General features: G+C 41.8%; 1 protein-coding gene across 1 annotated transcript in view; it reads left to right on the forward strand.

Moving 5' to 3' along the window:
• The first annotated feature begins 5,521 nt into the window (after positions 1-5,521).
• Positions 5,522-23,532, forward strand: part of ABCC12 (ATP binding cassette subfamily C member 12) — a 60,143-nt gene continuing 42,132 nt past the window's right edge. Inside the window, 8 exon segments of the mRNA XM_057534979.1 lie at positions 5,522-5,640; positions 8,645-8,800; positions 11,130-11,277; positions 11,566-11,799; positions 13,099-13,272; positions 13,679-13,826; positions 17,233-17,381; positions 20,442-20,549. Coding sequence (XP_057390962.1) covers positions 5,522-5,640; positions 8,645-8,800; positions 11,130-11,277; positions 11,566-11,799; positions 13,099-13,272; positions 13,679-13,826; positions 17,233-17,381; positions 20,442-20,549 — 1,236 coding nt within the window.

Consider the following 23,532-nt stretch of genomic DNA (forward strand, 5'->3'; position numbering starts at 1 on the left):
ATGATTTAAAAATTTTTTCTCCTCTTCCATAGGTTACCTTTTCATTTTCTTGATTGTTTATTTTGCTGTGCAGAAGCTTTTTAGTTTGATGTAGTCCTACTTCATTATTTTTGCTTTTTATTTTGCTTGTGCTTTTGGTGTCATATTAAAAAAAATAGTCGCTAAGACCAGTATTAAGGAAATTTTTCTCTATGTTTTCTTCTAGGAGTTTTATGGTTTCAGGTCTTATGTTTTAAGTCTTTAATCCATTTTGAGTTAAAATTGTGGGTGGTGTAAGATAGGAGAACAATTTTATTCGGTATGTGATTATGCAGTTTTATCAACACTATTTATTGAAGAGATTATCCTTTCCCCCTTGAGTATTCTTGACTCTCTTGTCAAATATTAGTTGACAGTATATGTGAAGGTTTATTTCTGGGCTCTCAATTATGTTCTATTAGTCTGAGTCTATTCTTATGCTAGCACCATACTGTTTTGATTAATAAAGCTTTGTAGCATACTTTGAAATCAGGAAGTGTCACACCTCCAATTTTGTTCTTCTTTCTCAGGGTTGCTTTGGCTATTTAGGGTCTTTTGTGGTTTCATACAAATTTTAGGATTGTTTTTTCTATTTCTGTGAAAAATTCCATTGGCATTTTGATAGGGATTGCATTGAATCTGTAGATGGCTTTGGGTAGTATGGACATTTTAACAACATTAATTTTTCTGAAACATGAACGCAGGCTATCTTTCCATTTGCGTCTTCTTCAATTTCTTTCCTCCAAGTCTTGTAATTTTCAGTGTACAGATCTTTTACCTCCTTGATTAAATTTATTCTTAAGTATTTTTATTGTTTTTGATGCTATTGTGAATAGGATTATTTTCTTTATTTCTTTTTCAGATATTTTGTTTTAGTGTGTAGAAACACAACTGTTTTCTGTATGGTGATTTTTTTATCCTACAATGTTACTAAATTTGTTGATTAGTGCTAATGGTTCTTTTGGCGGAGTCTTCAGAGTTTTCTATATATAAGGTCATATCATCTACGGAGACAATTTTACTTACTAATTTGGATGCCTTTTATTTCCTTTTCTTGCCTAATTGGTATGGCTAGGACTTCCAATGCTATGTTGAAAAGAAGTGGTGAGAGTGGGCATCTTTGTCTTTCTGATCTTAGATGAAAAGCTTTCAAACTTTCTCCACTGAGTATGATGTTAGGGGTGGGCTTGTCATATATGGTCTTTATTATGTTCAGGTACTTTTCTCCTACAGCTAATTTGTTGAAAGTTTTTATCATGCAAGGATGCTGTATTTTGTTAAATGTTTTTTCTACATCTATTTAGATGATCATATGATTTTATCTTTTATCCTATAAATGTGGTGTATTAATTTATTGAGTTGTGTATGTTGAACCATCCTTGCATCCCAGGATAAATCCCACTTGATAATGACATATAATCCTTTTAATGTGTTGTAGAATTCAGCTTGCTTATATTTTGTTGATATTATTTGCATCTATATTTATTAGGGAAATTTGCCTGTAGTTTTTTTTTTTTTCCTTTCTTGTAGCATCCTTATCTGGCGTTTGGGAGTGTTTCCTCCTCTTTAATTTTTTGGAAGAGTTTGAGAAAAACTGTCATTAACTCTTCTTTAAATATTTGGTAGAATTCACTAGTGAAGCCACCTGGTTCTGGGTTTTCTTTGTTGGGAGATTTGTGATTACTGGTTCAATCGCCTTACTCATAATTGGTTTGTTCAGATTTTCTATTTCTTCATGATTCAGTCTGAATAAGTTATTTGTTTCTATGAATTTATCCATGTTCTCTGTTATTCAATTTGTTGGTATATAATTGTTCATAGTCTCTTATGATCCTTTGTATTTCTGTGGTATCAGTCCTAAGGCCTACTCTTTCTTTCCTCGTTTCTTCTTTTCTTAGACTAGTTAAAGGTTTTTCAATTTTATCTTAAAAAAAAAACAACTCAGCCTTTGGTTTCACTGGTCCTTTCTATTGTTTTTCAATATTGTATTTCATTTATTTCTGCTCTGATACTTATTATTTCCTTCATTCTGCTAAATTTATTAGGCTTAGCTTGTTTTTTAGTTCCTTGAGGTGTAAAGTTAGATTGTTTATTTGAGATCTTTCTTTTTTCTTAATGTAGACATTTATCACTATAAACTTTTACCTTGGAACTGTTTCTGCTGCATCCCATAGGTTTTAGTATTTTTTTTTCCATTTTCATTTGTTTCAAGATATTTTTTATTTCCCTTTTGATTTCTTCTTTGACCCATTGGTTGTTCAGAAGTGTATTGTTTAATTTCCACATATTTGTGATTTTTTTCAGCTTTCCTTCTGCTATTGATTTCTAGTTTCATACCATTGTGGTCAGAAAAGATACTTGATATGATGTTAATCTTCTCAAATTTGCTAAGTCTTGTTTTGTGACCTATCATGATCTATCCTGGAGAATGTTCCATGTGTACTTGAGAAGAATGTGTGTTCTACTGCTGTTAGTTGAAATGTTCTATATATGTTTGTTAGGTCCATTGGATCTAAAAGATAGTTCAAGTCCAATGTTTCCTTATTGAAGTTTTGTCTGGATGATTTATTTAATGTTGAAAGTGGAGTATTGAAGTCCCCTACTAATATTATATTATTATTCATCTCTCTCTTCACATCTGTTAGTATTAACTTAATATATTTAGGTCCTCCAATATTAAGGATATATATATCCCCAGTATAATTATTATATCTTCTTAATAAAGTGACACCTTTATCATTATGTAATAACCTTTATCTCTTCATATAGTTTTTGGCCAAAAATCTATTTTTTCTGATATTAGTATAACTACCCTGCTCTTTTGGTTTCTACTCTCTTGGAATATCATTTTACATCCCTTCACTTTGAGCCTACGTGTGTCCTTAAAGCTGAAATGAATCTCTTGTAGGCAGCATATAGCTGGGTCTTGTTTTTTCAAATCCATCCAGCCACTCTATGCTTTTTGATTGGAGAATTTAATGCATTTACATTTAGAGTAGCTACTGATACATAAGGACTTTCTAGTGCCATCTTATTGTCCTCTGGCTGTTTTGTAGTTCCCTTGTTCATTTCTTCCTCTCTTGCTGCCTTCTTTTGTGAACTGATGATTTTCTGTATTGTTATGATGTGATTCCTTTCTCTTTATCTTTTGTGAATCTACCGTAGGTTTTTGCTTTGTGGTTACCATGAGCTTACATAAAACAACTTATAGATATAATAGTCTACTTTATGCTGATAACAACTTAACTTTTTGCATACAAAAACCATACCATTTTATTTCCCCCCTTGTGTTTTTCATATCATAATTTACCTCTTTTATATTGTGTATTCATTAACAAATTATTTCAGCTATAGTTTTTTTTAATACTCTTGTCCTTTAGCTTTTACACTAGAATTGAATGGTTAACACAATACCATATTATATTAGTAGCATATTCTGAATTTGATTATATACTTTTTAACAGTATGTTGTATATTTTCATATGTTTTCAGAATATTAATTGGTATCCTTTAATTTTAGCCTGAAGAACTCCTTTTAACATTTCTTGTGAGTTAGGTCTAGTGGTGATGAAGTTCTTCAGCTTTTGTCGGGAAAATATTTATCTCTCCTTTATTTGTGAATAGTATCTTTGCCAGATAGAGTATTCTTGGTTGGCATTTTTTTCTTTCAGTACTTTGAATATACCATCCCACCCTCTCCTGACCTACAAGGTTTCTGCTGAGAAATCTGCTAATATCTTTATGGGGATTTCCTTGTAAGTAACAAGCTTCTTTTCTCTTGCTGCTTTTTAGATTCTTTCTTTATTTGATTTTTGACAGTTTTATTAAAATGTGTCTTGGAGAGGATCTCTTTAAATTCAGTTTGTTTGGTGACCTATTAGTTTCATGAAATGGGATATCAAAATCTTTAGGATTTGAGAAGTTCTCAGTCATTATTTCTTTAAATTAGTTTTCTAGCCCCTTTCCCCTCTCTTCTCCTTCTGGAACTCCAATAATTTGCAAATTGTTTCCTTTGGTGGTATTCCATAGATTATGTATGCTTTCTTCACTCTTTTTCCTTTGTTCTCCTCTGCCTGGATAATTTCAAAGTTCTTGTCCTCTAACTTACAGGTTCTTCCTCCTGTTGATACTCTCTATTACAGTTTTCATTTTATTTGTTGTATTCTTCAGATCCGGCATGATTTTTTGGTTCTTTTTAATGATTCCTATCTCTTTGTTAGACTGCTCATATGCATTTGAAGTAGTAGTCACCTCCTCCAGTCTTTACTAACTGCCTTTGGGAGAGAAATACCTTCTGTCAGCCCTGCTAGGGACACTGAGGTTTCCTCAGAAGTTCTGTGGATTCCCCTGCAAAATTGCTCTTGTTGGACAGGGGGCAGGAAAGCACAAATGAGGTATGTCTTAGCCATGAATCTGATGTCACTACTACATATACTCTTGAGTAAGTCCCTTTGCCTCTCTGGGCCTTTGTTTCCTCTTCTGTTCAATGAGGAGTTTATAAAAGATTGCATTTGAGGATACTTCTAATTCTGACATGCCATAGGTTTATCAGCCATTAAAACCTCGATGTGAATTGGTTTATTTTATGTTTATAGCCATGAAAAATTCCAGAGAGAATTCATAAGATGGGGACCCATTTATTTATAATAGTGAGGCTTCTGGTTGCAAGTGACAGAAACCAACTTGGTATATTTAGGTTAAAAAAGAGAATTTATTGATAGGATATGGGGAGCAGAATGTCATAGAAGTCTAGGGCAAGAATAGAGCTGTGTATCAGGGAAGAACTGGAACTAGAAATAGAAAACCTTTGGGAATCATTCTCTTTTCTTTTCATTTAGGTAATTGGTGAATGGGGTGGTTGGTTTGTGGACTGGACGGGCACTCCCAAAAGTGTCCTCTCTACCTGGATTGTTAGTTTCCCTTTGGGGCAGTGGTCACAGAAGTGGGGGGAATGTGGGCTTGTTCAGATATGCCTGGTCCTGAGAGGTGGTCTCGTTGAAGTTCTCTGATCCTTGGGTGTGGGGACATGGGAACCTGGATGCACAAGCTTGGGTATCTGAAAGAATCAGAGAGAAAAAAGGGTTTGTATGTGTGACAAACTTCATTCTGGGTCACAATAAGGCAGAAAATTCACCTTCTTGGGGTTCTTTTGCCAGGCTGGGACTCAGTCTTGGTCATGGGCTGGTTCCTGGTAGAAAACCTGTAACAGGCTTTTCTGCTCCCAGTCAACCCAAAATGGGAAAGAAGAGGAACAGAATGTCTTTGCTAATAAGGAAGGCTCTTAGTGGAGTTGAGGGAGTTGTGTGGTCTCTGGCCATGCTCTCCCATGAATGTGGAGGGTTGATCAGTGAAACCAGGTCTGAGTGGTCAGAGAAAGGGAGCTGGTCTGGGTGGAGTAGGGGCTGCCTGATCTCATTCCAGAGTGTCTTCTCATCTCCTCATCTCTCTGCTGCAGAGTGAAGGTCCCAAAGCCAGGAGCCCAGGGCTCTAGACTGCCATCAAGATGGTGGGTGATGGCCCCTGCCTTATCTCTGATCTGTACCGGCGAGGCAAGAGGAGATCATTTTCAGAAAGATATGACCCCACCTTGAAGACCATGATCCCAGTGAGACTCTATGCAAGGTAAGCCAGGAGGAGGATTGGAAGGAGGTCCTGGGCAGAACTTCTAGGAATCATTTCCAGCCCATCAGGAGAGTGGACCCTTACCCTGTTCCCCATGCTGCTGCTCTATATGCTTGTCCTTTTGTCTTTCCATCCATCCATCCATCCATCCATCCATTTTTTTCATTTATTGACCATTCACTTCGTGAATCCTCCTGTCCTTTGGTGAAAGGGAGACAATAGCAAATGTTTAAGAGAGCTTTCCATGTGCCAGGACCTGTTCAGGTGCTTTACAAACATCTTCTCATTCACTCTTCACAACCACCCTGGAGGTGTTGTGATTATCTTTATCTGATGGGTGAGTAAGTGAGGCACAGCAAGGTTAAATAACTTGCACAAATTTAATCAGGTAGATGTTGCTTTGTAACAAACTGCCTCTACATTTAGTAGCCTGAAACAATTGCCATTTATTTAGCTTACAATTTTATGGGTGGGTCAGCAACTTGGGCTAAGCCTAGTTGGGTGATTCATCTGGTCTTGACCAGGCTTTCTTATGCATCTGCTGGTCAGCAAGATGGTTGTGCTTCTGGGAGTTGATGGTTGGGGGAAGGTGGGCCTCATGGGCTATGAACCTCGAGCAAGCTAACCTGCCCTCGATCACATAGTAATGCAGTAGGTGGCCAAGAGGATGAGTCGAAGCATATAGGCCTTCTTGAGACTCAGGCTCAGAACCAGTACACTGTTTCCTTCACTGCATTCTATTGGCCAAAGCATGTCACAAGTCAGCACAGATTCAAGGTGTGGAGAAATGTCTTGAAGGAAGAAGCTCCAAGGGTCTGGGATAGAGGTGAGGAGAGAGAATTGGGTCAGTTTTGAACCGCAGAATAAGAACTCAGGCAGCCTGATTTCCAAGCTTACATGCTTAACTATAATGTCATATTATAATATTATATATGTATTTTTAACATTACATTAACTATAACATTATAGAAAGCTGCCTTTTCTACATGAGAAGTGGCCTATAGCCTGCTCTCTGAGCAGCAGAAGGCCAAGGGCATCTTTATAATGAGGTGATACAGCACTGCTCTCTCCTAGAATCTATGGACCAAAGATACACCCGTGAGCCCTCTAAGGTGAGAGGTGAAGGTTGAAAGGTGAGGGCATGGTGTACCATCCTTAGCCCCATGCAGAAGAGCTCTAACTACCCACCGTTTAGGCTCAGTTCACAATTTCTTTGTGGAGAGGAAATGTGGGATAGTGCTTAAGAGAATGATGGGACCTTGGAGTCAGCAAGCATTGGGTTTGAATCCCTACTTCACCACTGACCAGCTATAAGATTTTGGGCAAGTACGCTAACCTCTTTGTGCCTTGATGTTCTTGTCTATGAAATGGGATCATAATATTTCTCAACGACCTATCTCACTGAGCTGTTGTTAGGATTATACGAGGTAATGCATGACTTCATCATTAAAGTTATCCTTTAGGGAACATTTACTATGCACCAGGCACATAGTACCTTATTAATATTATCTTAGCTCGGGTTCTCCCAAAAGCAGAGCCTGAATCAAAAACTTGGATGCCGGTAGCTTATTTGGGAGGTGATTTCAAGAAGCAGGAGGGAAGATTTAGGGAGAGTGAGGCAGGGAAGGAGAACATGGGGTGTGTCATCAGCGTCACTGCTGTAGACATGGGGACTGGATTCTACTAGGTCCCCCCGAGAAGTGTACAATTTTCCACCCATAGGATGGGCGGTGGGGGCATTTGTCCATGGGCTCCTGTACTCCGTTAGTTAGGTTTTCTTCTTGGGGACATTCGCCCCTTGCAATTCTGGGTTGCACTTATGCTCTGAGAAGGCCCCAAACCCGGTAGTGAAAAGAAGCACAGGATACCTGTGAGATGCGATGCTGTCAGCATGAGCCTGAGCTGCACGGCGCTGTCTTCCACACATGAGATCGGAGGTGGATGTGAAAAAGATTCTTAACCACTGTGCCACCAGAGATTGCGACTCAGGGCATCTTGACAGCATCTGCTACAAATGCCAAGCTCTTTCAGGGCCTGGAATATAACAAACACTCAGCAATTAGTAGATAACACTCTATCTCCGACTCTTATTCCATCTTAGATGGTTAGCTCCTCAAGGGCAGAAACATATCTCTTCCTCCTTCTTCATTGTTTCTTCCTTTTCTTCTTCCTCCTCTACTTCCCTTTCTCCTTTCTCCTTCCTTTTACCTCCCCTGTCCTCCCTATTTATCTGCGAGCTAATATTTATGTAACAGCTTACATGTATTAATCCTCACAATAAACCATGAGTTTGCCTCTAGCTCTTGCCTCCTTGGACAGTCTCACCTCTACTTTGGCACACTCTGCTCTGACCCTCCCCATCCTCCTGAGAGCAAAAGCCAGGCGTCCAACTCCTCTGATGATCAGCTACTGGGTCTCCATTTCCTCATGTCAAATGGAGCAGGTACCTTCTTTCCCATGGGGTGGTCACTGGTAAATATTCAACAACTGGCTCACTAAAAAATTCCCTGGTTTGCAGCATTTATCACTTTTTTGGTGTAAATTCTCCTACCATGGCTGATTTCAACGTGATGTCACTGAATGCAAAGTTGGGAAGAGATGCAAGGTAATAGAGCCTTATCCTGTATGGTATTTCCACCACAGACTCCATAGACTTACATAATCTAAAGAACAAATACGAGTAAAATCTAGTAAAATAATCTTGGAAGCTATGAGTTTTGAGTATTGATTGCCTTTGTCTTTAAGATAATTTACTTACATTTATGTAATTTAATTTTTAAGATAGGCTGTGTTTAAGAACTGACTTGCAGAATTTCTAAAAATCGAACAATCAGCTCTTGCAAGCTGGTAGGAGCTGGCCCAGCACACCGCTGCTCATGGGGCTGATGATGTGAGTCACACGTCTGAGCGTGGCTGTGGTTATCACTGTAGTTAAGAATTGCAGCCAGGGACTCAAGGCAATGACTCCAACATCCTGGAACACCGAGTGTTTCGCTTGTTTTAGGCTGGCACCCAACCCTGTGGATGACGCAGGGCTGCTCTCCTTTGCCACATTCTCTTGGCTCACGCCAGTGATGGTGAGAAGCTACAAGCACACGCTGACTGTGGACACCCTGCCCCCACTGTCACCATATGACTCATTCGACACCAATGCCAAAAGGTACCAGGATTTGTCTGGGTCACATCTAGAGAGGAGCCCACTTTGGAAAGGGAAATGTGAATCCTTGTGTGTGCTCCCATTTCCCTTTGCGGAAATCAACGCCCACTGGTTTGGTGGCTGTTCTCGTGGCTTATCTCTGAGATGAGGGCTGGGCTGACTGACCTTCCTGGCCTCGTCTCTGGGGAGGTGAGTATTGGGGAGGTTTGGTAGGGAGAATGAACTTCTTGAGAGCCTGAGGCTTCAGGACTATTCTGGCAGAGCTATCAGCTATTTTGTAGGAGCACCGCATCAGGACAAGAGTGGCCGGAATCTCACTTTGCTCTGTGCTGGCTAGACACCACCTGGGCTGCTTCCAGGCATGGTGTTGTATTTCACTTTAAAAACTGTCATTGGACTTTAAAAAATTTTTTTTACTTTATATTGGAGTATAGTTGATTAACAATGTTGTGTTAGTTTCAGGTTTTACAGCAAAGTGATTCATTTATACATATACATGTATCTATTCTTTGTCAAATTCTTTTCCCATTTAGGTTATTACAGAATATTGTGAGCTTTTATATTACAAAATATGTTTAGGTTGAACCAAATGAAAACTTCCAATATTTGACAATTTTGACTTGCAGAAACATGTATTTCTTTGATTCAACCTAATTCAGATTCATTATAGAAATGTTAAAGTAACAGACGTTTAAGCAGTGGAAGTATCCCCACCGTACTCCAGCCCCACTCCCCAGAGGTCAGCACTGTTAAATGCTGGTGTGCATCTGTCCTGGATTTTTTCTACTCTGATTAAACACACCCTGTGCTACCATCTTCTGCAGATCAATACCTCTTCTTCTTCCTCTTTACTCACAGGTCATCTTTTTTTCTTTGAACAAAAAATGAAGCATACTATCTCATGGTTAACCATTTTGCTATTTTCAGTTAAGAGTTTATAAAGATTTTTCCACAGCCCCAAACCTCAACTTCATTCTTTCTAACGGCTGCATTGAACTTCAAGGTTCATGTCTTAAACAATGGGGAAGATCTCATAGCCCTCTCTCTGCATTTGTTTCTTCTGGAATTCTCCTTCTCTTTGGCCTCATATGCTTGAAGGGCTGGGAGTTATAATCATGCTCTTGCAATTGCTCCTACAATTGTGTGTCCCCTCATCTGTGTCCTGCAGAAATCTCTGTCAGTGGTAGTTTCCAAAATCTATAGTCTGGAGAAAGTTGCCAGGGAGCACGGAGAGAAAGGGGCTGGACCAGTGCCTGTGGAGTACCAGGTTTTCCTTCTACCTCTCTGTCGGTTTTTAAAGTTGCCTTTCATCTACCCAACATCAACTTAGATCCTCTTCCCTTCCATGCTAGTGTTCTCCTCCAAAGGCTGACCCACCAAACACGTGCTTGACAACCTTAATAACACACTATCTTCAGTCCATGCCTCTCTTCCAGACTCTGAGTTCATACACCCAGCATCTGACTGGACTTGGATGATTCACAAGCATCCTATATCTAAAGCTGCATTCTTGATCTTCAGCCCCACCTGACGATGTTCCCTCTTCCCCCTCTCCCCATCTCTGTGAACTCTATTCCCACAGTTGGTCAAGCCAGAAAACTGGGGCCCCTGATCCCCCTTCTCCTTTTCTCCCACATCTAATTCATCAGTAAGTCCTGTTGTCTCCCCTGACCACCTTTCCCTAAATCCAGTGCCAAGCCACTGCTACCTCCCACCTGGATGCGATGGTCTCCCACTGTGGTCTCCCTGCTTCCGTCTTTGCTCCCCACCCCCATAACCCACTACTCTCACAGCAGCCAGATGTTCTTTTGGATATGTAAAATGATCTTGTCACGTCGGCTTAAAAGCCTGCAGTGGCTTCCTTTGCAATCTAATCTCCTTCGTGAGGACTGTGAGGTCCCATGAGATCTGGCCCTGCCTTGCCTCCCCGTGTCCCCACACGCCTGTCATACTGGCCTCCTTTCAGATCTTTGAAATGGACAAAATCCTCCCTGCCCTGGAGAAGATTTTTTCTTGGTTTCTCTGTTGCCTCAGTGTTTTTATCACAACTGGTATTGTGCCAGAGACAGGCAGGAGGAGGAAATCAAGGCCCAGAAAGAGCCCAAATGCCAGATACCATCTTGTGCTGTGTCAGGGCTCTGCCCGCTGCCTCGCTCATGTCCCATCCACCCTCCAAAAGAAGAAGGGAGAACAAATGCTGTTCCTCTGAGGCCACCACTGCCAGGGATGGGGGTTGTGCTAAGAATTCTTGCAAAGTTTTTTCCACCAGAGTAGCTTTGAACAGCAAGTGGGAATGTAAATCCTTTTCCTTCTTCCTGTTCTTTCATCACAGATTTCAAATCCTTTGGGATGAAGAGGTAGAAAGGATGGGTCCCGAGAAAGCCTCTCTGGGCTGAGTGGTCTGGAAATTCCAGAGGACGCATGTTTTGATGGATATCGTGGCCAATATCCTGTGTATTATCACGGCAGCCATAGGGCCGGTGAGCGCACTGGCCCTTCTTCTGCCTTGTCTCCCAGGTCCCCAGACTGGCAAAGAATGTCATTAGTTACTTTCTCTACCATCTGGTGGGTTTAGTACGTTGTTGTTATCTTTGCGCTCCTTGGGGGAGAATTTTCATAAAGCTAATCCTTGTCAAGCACAGCAGTAGCCACTGAAATTAATTAAAAAGTTTGCCTCGTAAAGTCAGCTTGCTGACATTATCTGAGGCCTCCTGTACCTACCTTGACCCCCAGCAGCACTCTTCTCTCTCCACCGCGCTGTTTTACAGATGGTTCTCATTCACCAAATCCTCCAGCAGACCGAGAGCATCTCCAGGAAGGTGTGGGTTGGTGTCAGCCTGTGCACAGCCTTTTTCACCACCGAGTTTACCGAAGTTGTCTTTTGGACCCTTGCCTGGGCCATAAATTACTGCACAGCGATCCGGTTGAAGGTGGTCATCTCCACCCTGGTTTTTGAAAACCTGGTGTCGTTCAAGACGCTGACACACATCTCTGTTGGTGAGGTAAGTTGGTCCAGGAGGAGTTTAACTTTAGGAAACTAAATTCCGAGTTTTCTGAATACGTGTGAGATGTGCTTCCTGGATGGAATATCTGCCCCCCTTTTGGTTGTCAATATCCTGCCCATCGTGTCCCATCTCCTTGCTAAGTGAAGTGGTGGAGACTCAAAACACCAGAAGAATTCAGAGAAAGGAGAGCTCCATTCAAGCTGGAGAATTTGGAAAGTCTTCCCTGTTCCAGTTGGAACAGGGCTTAGGGGTGACCTCATCCAATCCCTTTGATCATCAGTGAGGACACTGAGACAGTACAGAGAACACTACAGCATTTAATAAAGTTGATTGACTAATGGATCTGATGATTCCAACTGTGTAGTATTTGGGATGCCAAGTCCCAACAAAGACCATGCCTGTTGGACTTCAGAGTTGACATTTTCTTAAGCCCTTAATCCTTAGCAATAAAACCTTCACCCTTTACACGAGAACATTTCCCTGGCCAAAGGAAACCTGGGTGGTGTGAGATAAGGGAAAAGACTTGTTTCTTTCTTACACTTGCTCTTTCAGTTTGTTCAAAATATCTTGTATCAATTACAATTAGATTCAGTTGCATATGACCGAAAACCCCCCAAAACAGTGGATTAAACAGGATGGATTTATTTCACTCTGTGTAAAAGGAGTCTGGAAGAGGATGATCTGGGGCTGGAGTGGGGACTTCCAGGTTTTTCTATTTTTCTTCATCACTACCTTAGCACATGGCTCCCATAATGGTTCAGGATGGAAGCTGCAGGTCCAGCCATCCCAACCATGTTTCAGAGAGCCAGTAGGAGGAAGGAGACTTCCAAGTTGAGTTCGCTCCCTGTAAGAAGACATCCCCAAAGTTCCATTCAGCACTTTGGCCTATACCTCATTGCCCTTAACATAATCACATGGTCACCATGCTTCCACAAAGGAGGCTGGGAAATGTGGTCCTTTTGCTGGGCCCATGGATGCCCTGATTAAGCAGGGTTGTGCTAATAAGGAAGAAGGAGATAGAGCTATCAGGTAGGCAGCTGGCAATCTCGCTAGCATGCTTCCAGGTGGTATTTAAGCCTTTCATTGGGATTCTCAGTTCTAAAAGACAGGCCTCTCCAAAGTCATACTAAAATGAGACCCACAAAACTCACCCTGTTGGTCCTCTGACAATTCTCTCCCCTTATAAGTCAGTTTTTCTCTTCCTTCCTCAGACCCCTCAGCCATTCCGAAAGCCTTCAGTTGAGGAAATGTTTAGGTGGCCCTTCCAAAGGCTGAACCCATGTGCTTTCTTTCCAGGTGCTCAATATACTATCAAGTGATAGTTATTCTTTGTTTGAAGCTGCCTTGTTTTGTCCCTTGCCAGCCACCATCCTTATCCTAATGGCTGTCTGTGTGGTGTACGCCTTTTTCATTCTGGGGTCCACAGCTCTCATCGGGATATCCGTGTATGTGCTATTCATCCCCATCCAGGTAATGGCAGGTCTTTGCCATTGCACTTCACACACACTCTCACTGAAGTGGACTTTGTGTCCAGGGCCTGGCCCTGAAGCCTGGGCCCTTACTTTGGCCTCACAGACAGTACAGTTTTTTTTTAAACTTGAATTTGAATACCCTGGGGAAGGGGAGCATGTTTCTTCAGTTTGTCAAAGTCCCCAGCACTTTCCTTGCATCCTGGCAATTCATGCATTTGCATCATCTGCCCCGACCCCAGTCGTGTCCCCCAGAGCACATCAGCCACAACTCAAGGGAGGGATTCAGCTGAGAATCTCATGCCAACTTCCCTTAGAACTTTTCCTGACACACTCCAATCCCTGGATTTTTAGGCCAACTGCAACTCAGCAATTCTCTGAACACACTGTTTGTACCTCGATTTCAGATGTTTATGGCTAAGCTCAATTCAGCTTTTCGATGATCAGCAATTTCAGTGACAGATAAACGAGTTCAGACAATGAATGAGTTTCTGACCTGCATCAAGCTGATTAAAATATACACCTGGGAGAAATCTTTTACGAACGCCATCCGAGGTAGGATGAGCAGTTGCTGAAAGAACCACTTACCCTGTAGAATGTGCTCTTCTAAGGGGTTCTTAAGGGTCCTGGGGCCAGGCATTCTGGAAGTTGGCTGAAGCAACCCCTGAGCTGATCTGTAGGCTTTTCAAAAAATTACATAGATTTTAGAATAGACCCAGGCATCTCTTCTGCTGAACCCAAGGGCTCAGCAGGTGAGTGACATATGGTTTAGCCGTACTGAGGTCAGTGAATTCTTGTACTGGCCAGTTACCTTTCACAAAAATAGTCCACTAAAACAGTACAAGCAGGAGAAGAGCTGGCTCAGGCTATTTCCTTGACTTGGAAGACGTCCACAAGGACACACGCACACACACTAACACTTACACACATGATCCCTCCTCGCCGGCAGTAACCTCATCAGGATCGGATGTCTCACTGACTTGACATGCTTTGGGCAGATAAGAGAATGCATATATAGCTGTTTTGTTTTAAAGACGATATGAAGACTATTTCAATCAAATAAAAATGCAAATCTAATTGTAGGAACATTTACATAATTGCTGACATAGACGCAGGTGGTTGACCGGTTAATGATTTGAACCACAATTACAACTAACTCTCTGGATCCACAATTACACTTTTAGACCAGCATGTAATTGGGCCCGAAGCTGTGTATCCACATTTTAGGAAGTGGCTTTAGAAAATCTGCTTTTGAGACTGCCAAAGGAAGTGCCCCAGGTTGGGGTGCTGGCAGCCCTATGGTACCCTCTTTGAAGACGCAGAAATACTTCCTCACACACTGAACTCACTTTAAAACAATTTATTTCATGTGATTAAATTTTATTCCATTTGACATAATTCAATTTAAAACTCAATTTAATTCAAGTCAGTTTAACTCAATAAATAGGTACCAAGTTCCTACTATGTGCAAGGCCATGGGAGTCACACAAAATAATTAGGAAAAGGGTCCCTAGTTTTAAAATTGAGGGACGATGAGTTAACTAAGCTCAAAAATAGCTATTAGTTTGTTGGCTCTACTCCTAGAATATATCTGGAATCTTTCTGCTTCTCTTCATTCTACTGTCACCCTAGTCCAAGCAATATCCTCTCCCTTCCAGACTACGGCAAGAACTTCTAGACGCAACCCCTGCTTTCCTCCTTCCCCCTAAAACCCATGATGCACTCAGCAGCCAGAGTGACCTTTTAAAAATGTCAACCAGATCTTGTCTCTCCCCTGCTGAAAAAGCTTTAGTGGCCTCTTAGCACACTTAGGTTTTTTCAAATTTAGGTCTTTTGGATGAAGTCCAGATTCCTTCCGATGGGCTATTCGATCCAGCACAGTCTGGCCCCTGCTGACCTCCTGACCTTATCACATCTTGTCCCAGGCCTTGATACCTCTGCTTGAGCCACACAAACCTTCTGTTTTTAGAACAACATCCACACCCATTCATGCCTCAGGATCTCTGCCATTGCTGTTCCCTCTGCCTGGAATGTCTTCTGCTAGATGTTCGTGCTGACTTTGTCTTGACTTTGGGTCTCCTGAAGTCAATGTCACTGACTCAAGAGGCCTTCTTGACCACAGTCCCAAGCAGGCCCACTCCCCGTTCACCTCTTAATCACTTCATCCTGTTCATTTCTCTCATATCACCCAACACAGTTTGTGATTATCTTATTTACTTGTTTGTTTGTTTATTTATTGTCTATCGCCCCTACTGGAAGAGCCGAGACCCTGTTTGTCCCTATATTCCCCAGCACCCAGCACAGCCCCTGGCATACAGTAGACATCAGATTAAAATGTGCTGAATGAGTGAACATGTGAATTAATTATAGGATAGAATGGGTAAAATGCCACAAAAGAAACTGAGAGGAGCTCCATGGGTGTGAGAGATGAGGAAAAGCCTCCTGGCAGAGGTGGCGTTTTAGACAGGCCCTGAAGGATAGCAGAGATGTGGACACAGATGGAGCTGGGTAAGCCCCCTGGGCAGGAGCAAAGGCCTAGAGGCTTGGCGTGGGGAGAAGGAGGTGCTGGTGTTCGTGGGGGGAAGGGCGTGTGGACAGCATGCTTTGGATCCCAACCTCTTAAGAGGCAAGTCACGTAACCTGCTAAGCCTTTCCTCTACTGTCAGAAGGGCATAATGATGGCTTCTGTCGTGTCACCCTGTGGTGAGAGCAGCCTAGGGAGAGAGTGCCTGTGCGTGGTTCAGCCCAACACCTGGTCCGTAGGCAGCACTCAGCGAGAAGGGCTGTCATACCGTGTTGCTAATGTGAAAGGGTTTCTGCAGAGGATGCTGGAATTGCCATTAAGTACTCTTTAAACAGCAGGGGAGGGAAGCTTGAATTTTATGTGTGAGTGGTGCAGAGTCATGGCCTCATCTGGACTTATGGAAGGGAGACATGCTCTTGGGTTTTTGTACCTGTTCCTGAGACAAAGGGCAGGGGCTTCAATCTGGCAGTCTTCAGGCTGGCACATGTGTTTTGTTTGGCCCCTACAGTACTTTAACTTTTTCAATTAGTTCCCAACATTTAAGAGTAGGGAGATGTCTCATAAAATTCCAGATCTCAGACTTCAAAACAGTCTGGTGAGCCTGGGACATCCTCGCTTTGGTCTTACTCTCTGCCCACTCCCTTCATTTACCTTACTTGCCTGACCCCTGTAGGCATCTGAGTGTATGACTCCTGACACACAGAATCAGATCAGAAGGGACCTTGGAAACCATCCAGCAATGGCAGCTGACATGCACTGAACCCCCAGTACATGCTGGCGTTGTGCTCCGGGCTGTCTGTGCTCCCTCCCATTTAAACTTCACAACAAGAGTCCTTAACACTCATTTGCAGGAGAACAGAGCAGGAGTAATATGTTTCTTTTTTTTTAATTGAAGTATAGTTGGTTTACAATATTGTATTAGTTTCAGGTGTACAGTAAAGTGATTCAGTTATCTATATTATATATGTATATATATAATATATATATGTTCTTTTTCAGGTTCTTTTCCATTATAGGTTACAAGGTATTGAGTATAGTTCCCTGTGCTCTACAGTAAATCCTTGTTGTTTATCTATTTTATATATAGTAGTGTATATCTGTTAATCCTAGACTCCTAATTTATCCCTCCCCCTGCCCCTTCCCCTTTGGTATCCATACTTTGCTCTCTATGTCTGTGAGTCTCTTTCTGTTTCCTAGATAAGTTCATTTGTATTACTTTTTTAGATTCCACATATAAGTGCTATCATATGATATTTGTCTTTCTGTGTCTGACTTACTTCACTTAGTATGATAATCTCTAGGTCCACCCTTGTTGCTGCAAATGGCAATATTTCATTCATTTTTATGGTTGAGGAGTATTCCATTGAGTAATATGTTTCTTAATGCTGGTGCTTGACAAGCAAAATAAGACCACCGTGGACCATTTCTATTTCACAGATATAAGGAAGAGGGAAAGGAGATTACTGGAAAAAGCTGGATTTGTCCAAAGTGGAAACTCAGCGCTGGCCCCCATTGCATCCACCATAGCCATTGTACTGACATTCACCTGCCACATCCTCCTGAGACGAAAGCTCACTGCCCCAGTGGTAAGCACCTCTTTAGAGCTGGCCTCTTCTGTACCCAACTCTGCAAGTGCCAGGTGGGTAGCTCCTCTGGCACTGGCATCAGAACACCCAATCACGGTGAGCCAGAAAACAGCAGAATTCCACCCTGACTTCTAAAACAAGTACTTGAGCTGACTGGGAGCCGAGGAGAGCTTAGTAGCAATTCTTATTCAGTCTACAGCAGGGCAGGGGTAGTAGTTAATGCTGGAACACAATTTTACATTTGGACATTGAAACCAAAGGAGCCCTTGGCTATTTTATTCTTATTTATCCATATATACACCAATAAGAGAGTTGGTGAAAGTTCTCCGGGTGGGAGGGGTGTCAGTATTGGGAGAGGCAGTGTGGTGTCTGGATCAGGGTCCCCCTTGTTTAAAGCCCGACTCCACACTTGCTAGCTATGACTTACAGTAGTTCACGGAACCTCTCTCGCCTCAGTTTTATTATCTGTAAGTGGGGTGATGACAGTCCCTATCGTTGTGAGGATGGAAGTTGTCTTACACAAAGCACTCGGTCAGCATCTCGAATGCTGTAAATGCTGCATAAGTTGTTGCTGTTTTCATTAGCCTTATGCTCACCCAGGCCAGGCATATTCAGGTTAAAAGCCTCAGAAGGAGAATTGGAGTGAACGTGAGGGGCTCAGGACCTGAGCTAGAGAGGCAATGGCCCCTGACTGAAATAAAGAAACAAACATTTCAGATATTAAACCAGTGTCTGAAGGGCAAGTGGTTGGAAGAAAGAACACAAAGGCAAGAAAAAGAGAGAGAGAGAATGAAATAAAAAAGGAGAGGTATGCTCACCAGGGAAGAATTGCACCAAAAATCAGGGATCTGGAGGGGAGGGTGGGGGGATGTTTGAGAAGGCAGGATGCTCTTCTGGGGCATTCATTGTGGTGCTGTTGATCCAATTACTGCCCCGTGTTTCTTTGGGAGATACTTTAATTTTCTTAGTTTCATCACACACATTTTTCTCTCACACACTCTGGGGACTTGAACATAGCCACGAACCAAAAGCCAAAATGAACAGCAATGGTTGATGTACAGAATGAATGCTCCCAGATTATTGTGGCTGCTGTCTACCATCCCAAACCAAAAAAATTTTTTCCCAGAACACACCAAGTAAATTAATTTGAAACCAAATTGAGTGCACATAGTTAATATTTTTTAAAACGATGATTTAGAAGAAATCTAGACCAAGAACAAATTCCCTGAATGCGAGGCTCGTATTTCTTTTTTTTTTTCTTTTTTTAAAAAAATTATTTATTTAATTTATTTATTTTTGGCTGCGTTGGGTCCTCGTTGCTGTGCACAGGTTTTCTCTAGTTGTGACGAGCGGGGGCTACTCTTCGTTGTGGTGCATGGGCTTCTTCTTGCGGTGGCTTCTCTTGTTGAGGAGCACAGGCTCTAGGCGCACAGACTTCAATAGTTGTGGCACACGGGCTCAGTAGTTGTGGCAGGCGAGCTCCAGAGTGCAGGCTCAGTAGTTGTGGCTCACGGGCCTAGTTGCTCCGCGGCATGTGGGATCTTCTTGGACCAGGGCTCGAACCCGTGTCTCCTGCATTGGCAGGCAGATTCTTAACCACTGCACCACCAGGGAAGCCCGAGGCTCGTATTTCTTTGGACTAAGAATCCCTTTCAGTCTCCTCCTCTGCCAGAGCCACGTGAGTAGGAGGTCAGCCCTGAGGAGCTGCCACATCAGGCAGCCCGGGGGCTCTGCCAGCCAGGGCCAGGGTTTCCTGAGCCAAGATAGTGCTCTAGGACCTGGGGGAGATGAATTCTCTCTGGGGATATATTTAGGACCAGATGTGATGAAGGGAGCATCCTTCATCATCCTCTTAATGAACTAACTAGGATTAGTTGAAGCCTGGGGGCCCTGTCCATGGGGCCCATTCAACAGCAGGAAGGATCACTCCAGATTTGTCGATGGAAGTTGTGTTTTTAATTTCTTAGTTGGGTGGTTAGGGAGAGGCTGATAATTACAAGTCGGACAGATGAGAAGATGAAAGCTGAGAGATGAGATCATGCGCCCTGTGGGGCACCCACAGAACAAGGAAACTTGTCTTCATTGAGGCTATATGATATTATCCACCCACCAGGCAGGGCTCAGTGGGGAAGGCCCTAGTGAAGGGGGGTCATTGTTCATTGTTTTGGAAATGACAGTGGAACCAAGGCTCTCAAATTGGTCCCTTATGTGTGTGTGGAGGCAGGGCATCAGACCCTGAGGGCAGGAGAACCAGCAACCAGCCTGGGCCAGGCCCATCAATCTAGGGAGCTTCCACCTTCAACACTGGTCTCTGTGTGGTATGTAAAAGGTTGCTCTGTCTCTGAAGGGTCAGATGCCTCTGAAGCAACTGAGAGAAGGGGATAATTTAGGAAAAATCTGCATAGGGGGCTTCCCTGGTGGTGCAGTGGTTGAGAATCTGCCTGCCAATGCAGGGGACACGGGTTCGAGCCCTGGTCTGGGAAGATCCCACATGCCGGGGAGCAACTGGGCCCGTGAGCCACAACTGCTGAGCCTGCGCGTCTGGAGCCTGTGCTCCGCAACAAAAGAGGCCGCGATAGTGCGAGGCCCGCGCACTGCGATGAAGAGTGACCCCCGCTTGCCGCAACTGGAGAAAGCCCTCGTACAGAAATGAAGACCCAACACAGCTAAAATAAATAAATAAATAAATTTATTAAAAAAAAATCTGCATAGGTTATTGAGCAAATGGTCTAGGCCAAATAAGGATATGGTATGGATGGAGATTTCCAAAGGCACTCAATTAGAGGCCCTTTTCAGACCTCATCCTCTGGATTGACAAAGATAAGGGGATAAGTTTCCCACCATTTTGGTGAAAATCCAAAGGCAAAATAGTTTAAGATGTTAATATCTTTAATTTGCCAACCCATGATTTCTGAGCCATGAAATGAGAAAATTTTTCCTCTGAGAATCCCAACTGTGCTACTGTTTCTCGTCTCAGGAAGTTTAATCCCCATGGACTTAATGGTTCAAAGCCAAGGCAACATCCCATCCTGAATTCTATACCTCTCTTTTGTTCTTCAGGCATTTACTGTGATTGCCATGTTTAATGTAATGAAGTTTTCAATTGCAATCTTACCTTTCTCGGTCAAAGCAGCAGCTGAAGCCAATGTCTCTCTAAGGAGAATGAAGGTATAAGTAACACTGGGTGAGCAGGGAAGAAAGATCTCATTTTGGGGCAGGAAAATTCCCAGATAAGGGGAGGCTGTGTCAACCCATTGGAGGGGCTGGGTCACTGGTTTGGTGGGTGTTGGGAGAAGACCCTCCATTCAGTGTTGGATACACAAATATGCATCAAGCAGGATACAGACAGAGTATTATAGGTGGCCTGCCCTTTTAGTAAAAATGAGATGGAGTCTCCACCCAGGGAGATGATGTTCCTGACCCTCTACTCTTTCTCCAAGCCATAAATCTTAACTTGTTCCAGGAGTGGCGTTCAGATTGCACTGAGCCATCCCCCCTTTGCCTACCTAGTGTGTCCTAGGATGTGTGTGGTGACAGAAGTGATGAAGACAGTGTGTGGGGGGGCACCATATTTATACACTCATTTAGTCATTTTATTTATTAATTTATTCATTCATCAAAGATTTACTGTGTGAGTCCCAAACAGGATCAACACAAAGAGAACCACACAAAGACACATTGTAATTAAAATGGCAAAAATTAAAGATAAAGAGAGACTATTAAAAGCAGCAAGGGGAAAGCAACAAGTTACATACAAGGAAACTCCCATAAGGCTATCAGCTGACTTCAGCAGAAACTCTGCAGGTCAGAAGGGAGTGGCACGATATATTTAAAGTGATGAAAGGGGAAAAACTACAACCAAGAATACTCTACACAGCAAGACTCTCATTCAGATTTGATGGAGAGTTCAAAACTTTACAGACAAGCAAAAGCTAAAAGAGTTCAGGACCATCAAACCAGCTTTACAAGAACTGTTAAAGGGACTTCTCTAAGCTAGAAAGAAAAGACCACAACTAGAAACATGAAAATCACAAAAGGAAAAAGCTTATCAGTAAGGGCAAATATACAGTAAAGGTAGTTAATCAACTATGTATAAAATTGGTAGGAAGGTTAAAAGACAAAAGTAGTAAAATCATCTAAATCCACAATATATAGTTAAGGGATAACAAAACAAATTGATGTAAAATATGGAAAAACAGTACTTGTGAGGGGAAGAGAGTAAAAATGCAGAGTTGTTAAAATGCAGTTGAAATTAGGAGATCAGCAACTTATAATAATCGTGTATATATATATGTATAGATTGCTATATATAAACCTCATGGTAACCACAAATCATACATTTATAATAGATAAACACACAAAGGAATCCAAACATAACACTAAAGATAGTCATCAAATCACAAAGGAAGAGAGCAAAAGAAGAAAAGAACAAAAAAGAACTACAAATACAACCCCAAGACAATTAACAAAATGACAATAACTACCCATTATTACTTTAAATGTAAATGGACTAAATGCTCCAACCAAAAGACATAGAGTGGCTGAATGGATATGAAAACAAAACCCATATACATGCTGCCTGCAAGAGACTCACTTCAGATCTAAAGACACACACAGATTGAAAGTGAGGGGATGGAAAAGGCATTCCATGCAGATGGAAATCGAAAGAAAGCTGGAGTAACAATACTTGTATCAGAAAAAATAGACTCTAAAACAAAGACTGTTACAAGAAACAAAGGCATTACATAATGATCAAAGGATCAATCCAAGAAGAAAATATAACAATTATAAATACATATGCACTCAACATAGGACCCACTTAGATGCATAAAGCAAATATTAACAGATATAAAGGGAGAAATTGACAGTAGCACAGCAAAGGAAAGCATTGACAAAATGAAAAGACAACCTACTGAATGGGAGAAAGTATTTGCAAATGATATGACTGATAAGGGGTTAATATCCAACATATATAAACAGCTCATACAACTCAACATCAAAAACCCAAACAACCCAATTAGAAATGAGCAGAAGAACTGAATAGAAATTTTTCCAAAGAGGAAATGCAGATGCCAACAGGCACATGAAAAGATGCTCAACATCGCCAATCATCAGGGAAATACAAATCAAAACCACAATGAGATATCACCTCACACCTGTCAGAATGTCTATCATCAAAAAGAACACAAATTACAAATGTCGGGGAGGATGTGGAAAAAAGAGAACCCTCATATACTGTTGGTAAAAGGTAAATTTGTGCAGTCACTATGGAAAACAACAGTGTGGAGGTTCCTCAAAAAACTAAAAATAGAACTACCATATGACCCAGCAATTCCACTCTGGGGTATATATCTGCAGAAAACAGAACACTAATTTGAAAAGATACATGCACCACAATGTTCATAGCAGCATTATTTACAAAAGCCAAGATACGGAAGGAACCTGTGTCCATTGAGAGATGAATGGATAAGGAAGATAGTGGTACATATACACAATAGAATATTACTCAGCCATAAAAAGAATGAAATTTTGCCATTTGTAGCAACGTGGATGGACTTGGAGGGCATTATGCTAAGTGAAATAAGTCAGACAAAGAAAGACAAATACTGAATGATATCATGTATATGTGAAGTCTAAAAAAGTAAAGCAAAAAACCCTGAATATAACAAAAAGGAAACAAACTCACAGATATAGAGAACAAACTAGTGGTTACCAGTGGGGAGAGGGAAGGGGAAGGGGCACGATAGGAAAAGGGGATTAAGCGGTACAAACTGTTATGTATAAAATAAATAAGCTACAAGGATATACTGTACAGCACAGGAATATAGCCAATATTTTATAATAACTTTAAATGGAGTATAATGTATAAAAACTTTGAATCACTATGTTGTGCACGTGAGACTAATATAATATTGTAAATCAACTATATCTCGATTAAAAAAAGATTTACTGTATGCTTCCTATATGCAAGGCATTGTGGAAAATGCAAATAAGATTTACTGTATGCTTCCTATATGCAAGGCACTGTGGAAAATGCAAATACAAGGAAGAGAGTCTTTACTCTTAATAGCCTCCAGTCTAGTACAGGACCAGGTATCCCAGTAATTGCTATATATAGTAAGGGTGAAAGTGATGTGTAGGAAGGGCAGAT

The sequence above is a fragment of the Balaenoptera acutorostrata genome, chromosome 19 (assembly GCF_949987535.1).
Source record: "Balaenoptera acutorostrata chromosome 19, mBalAcu1.1, whole genome shotgun sequence".
Lineage (NCBI taxonomy): Eukaryota > Metazoa > Chordata > Mammalia > Artiodactyla > Balaenopteridae > Balaenoptera > Balaenoptera acutorostrata.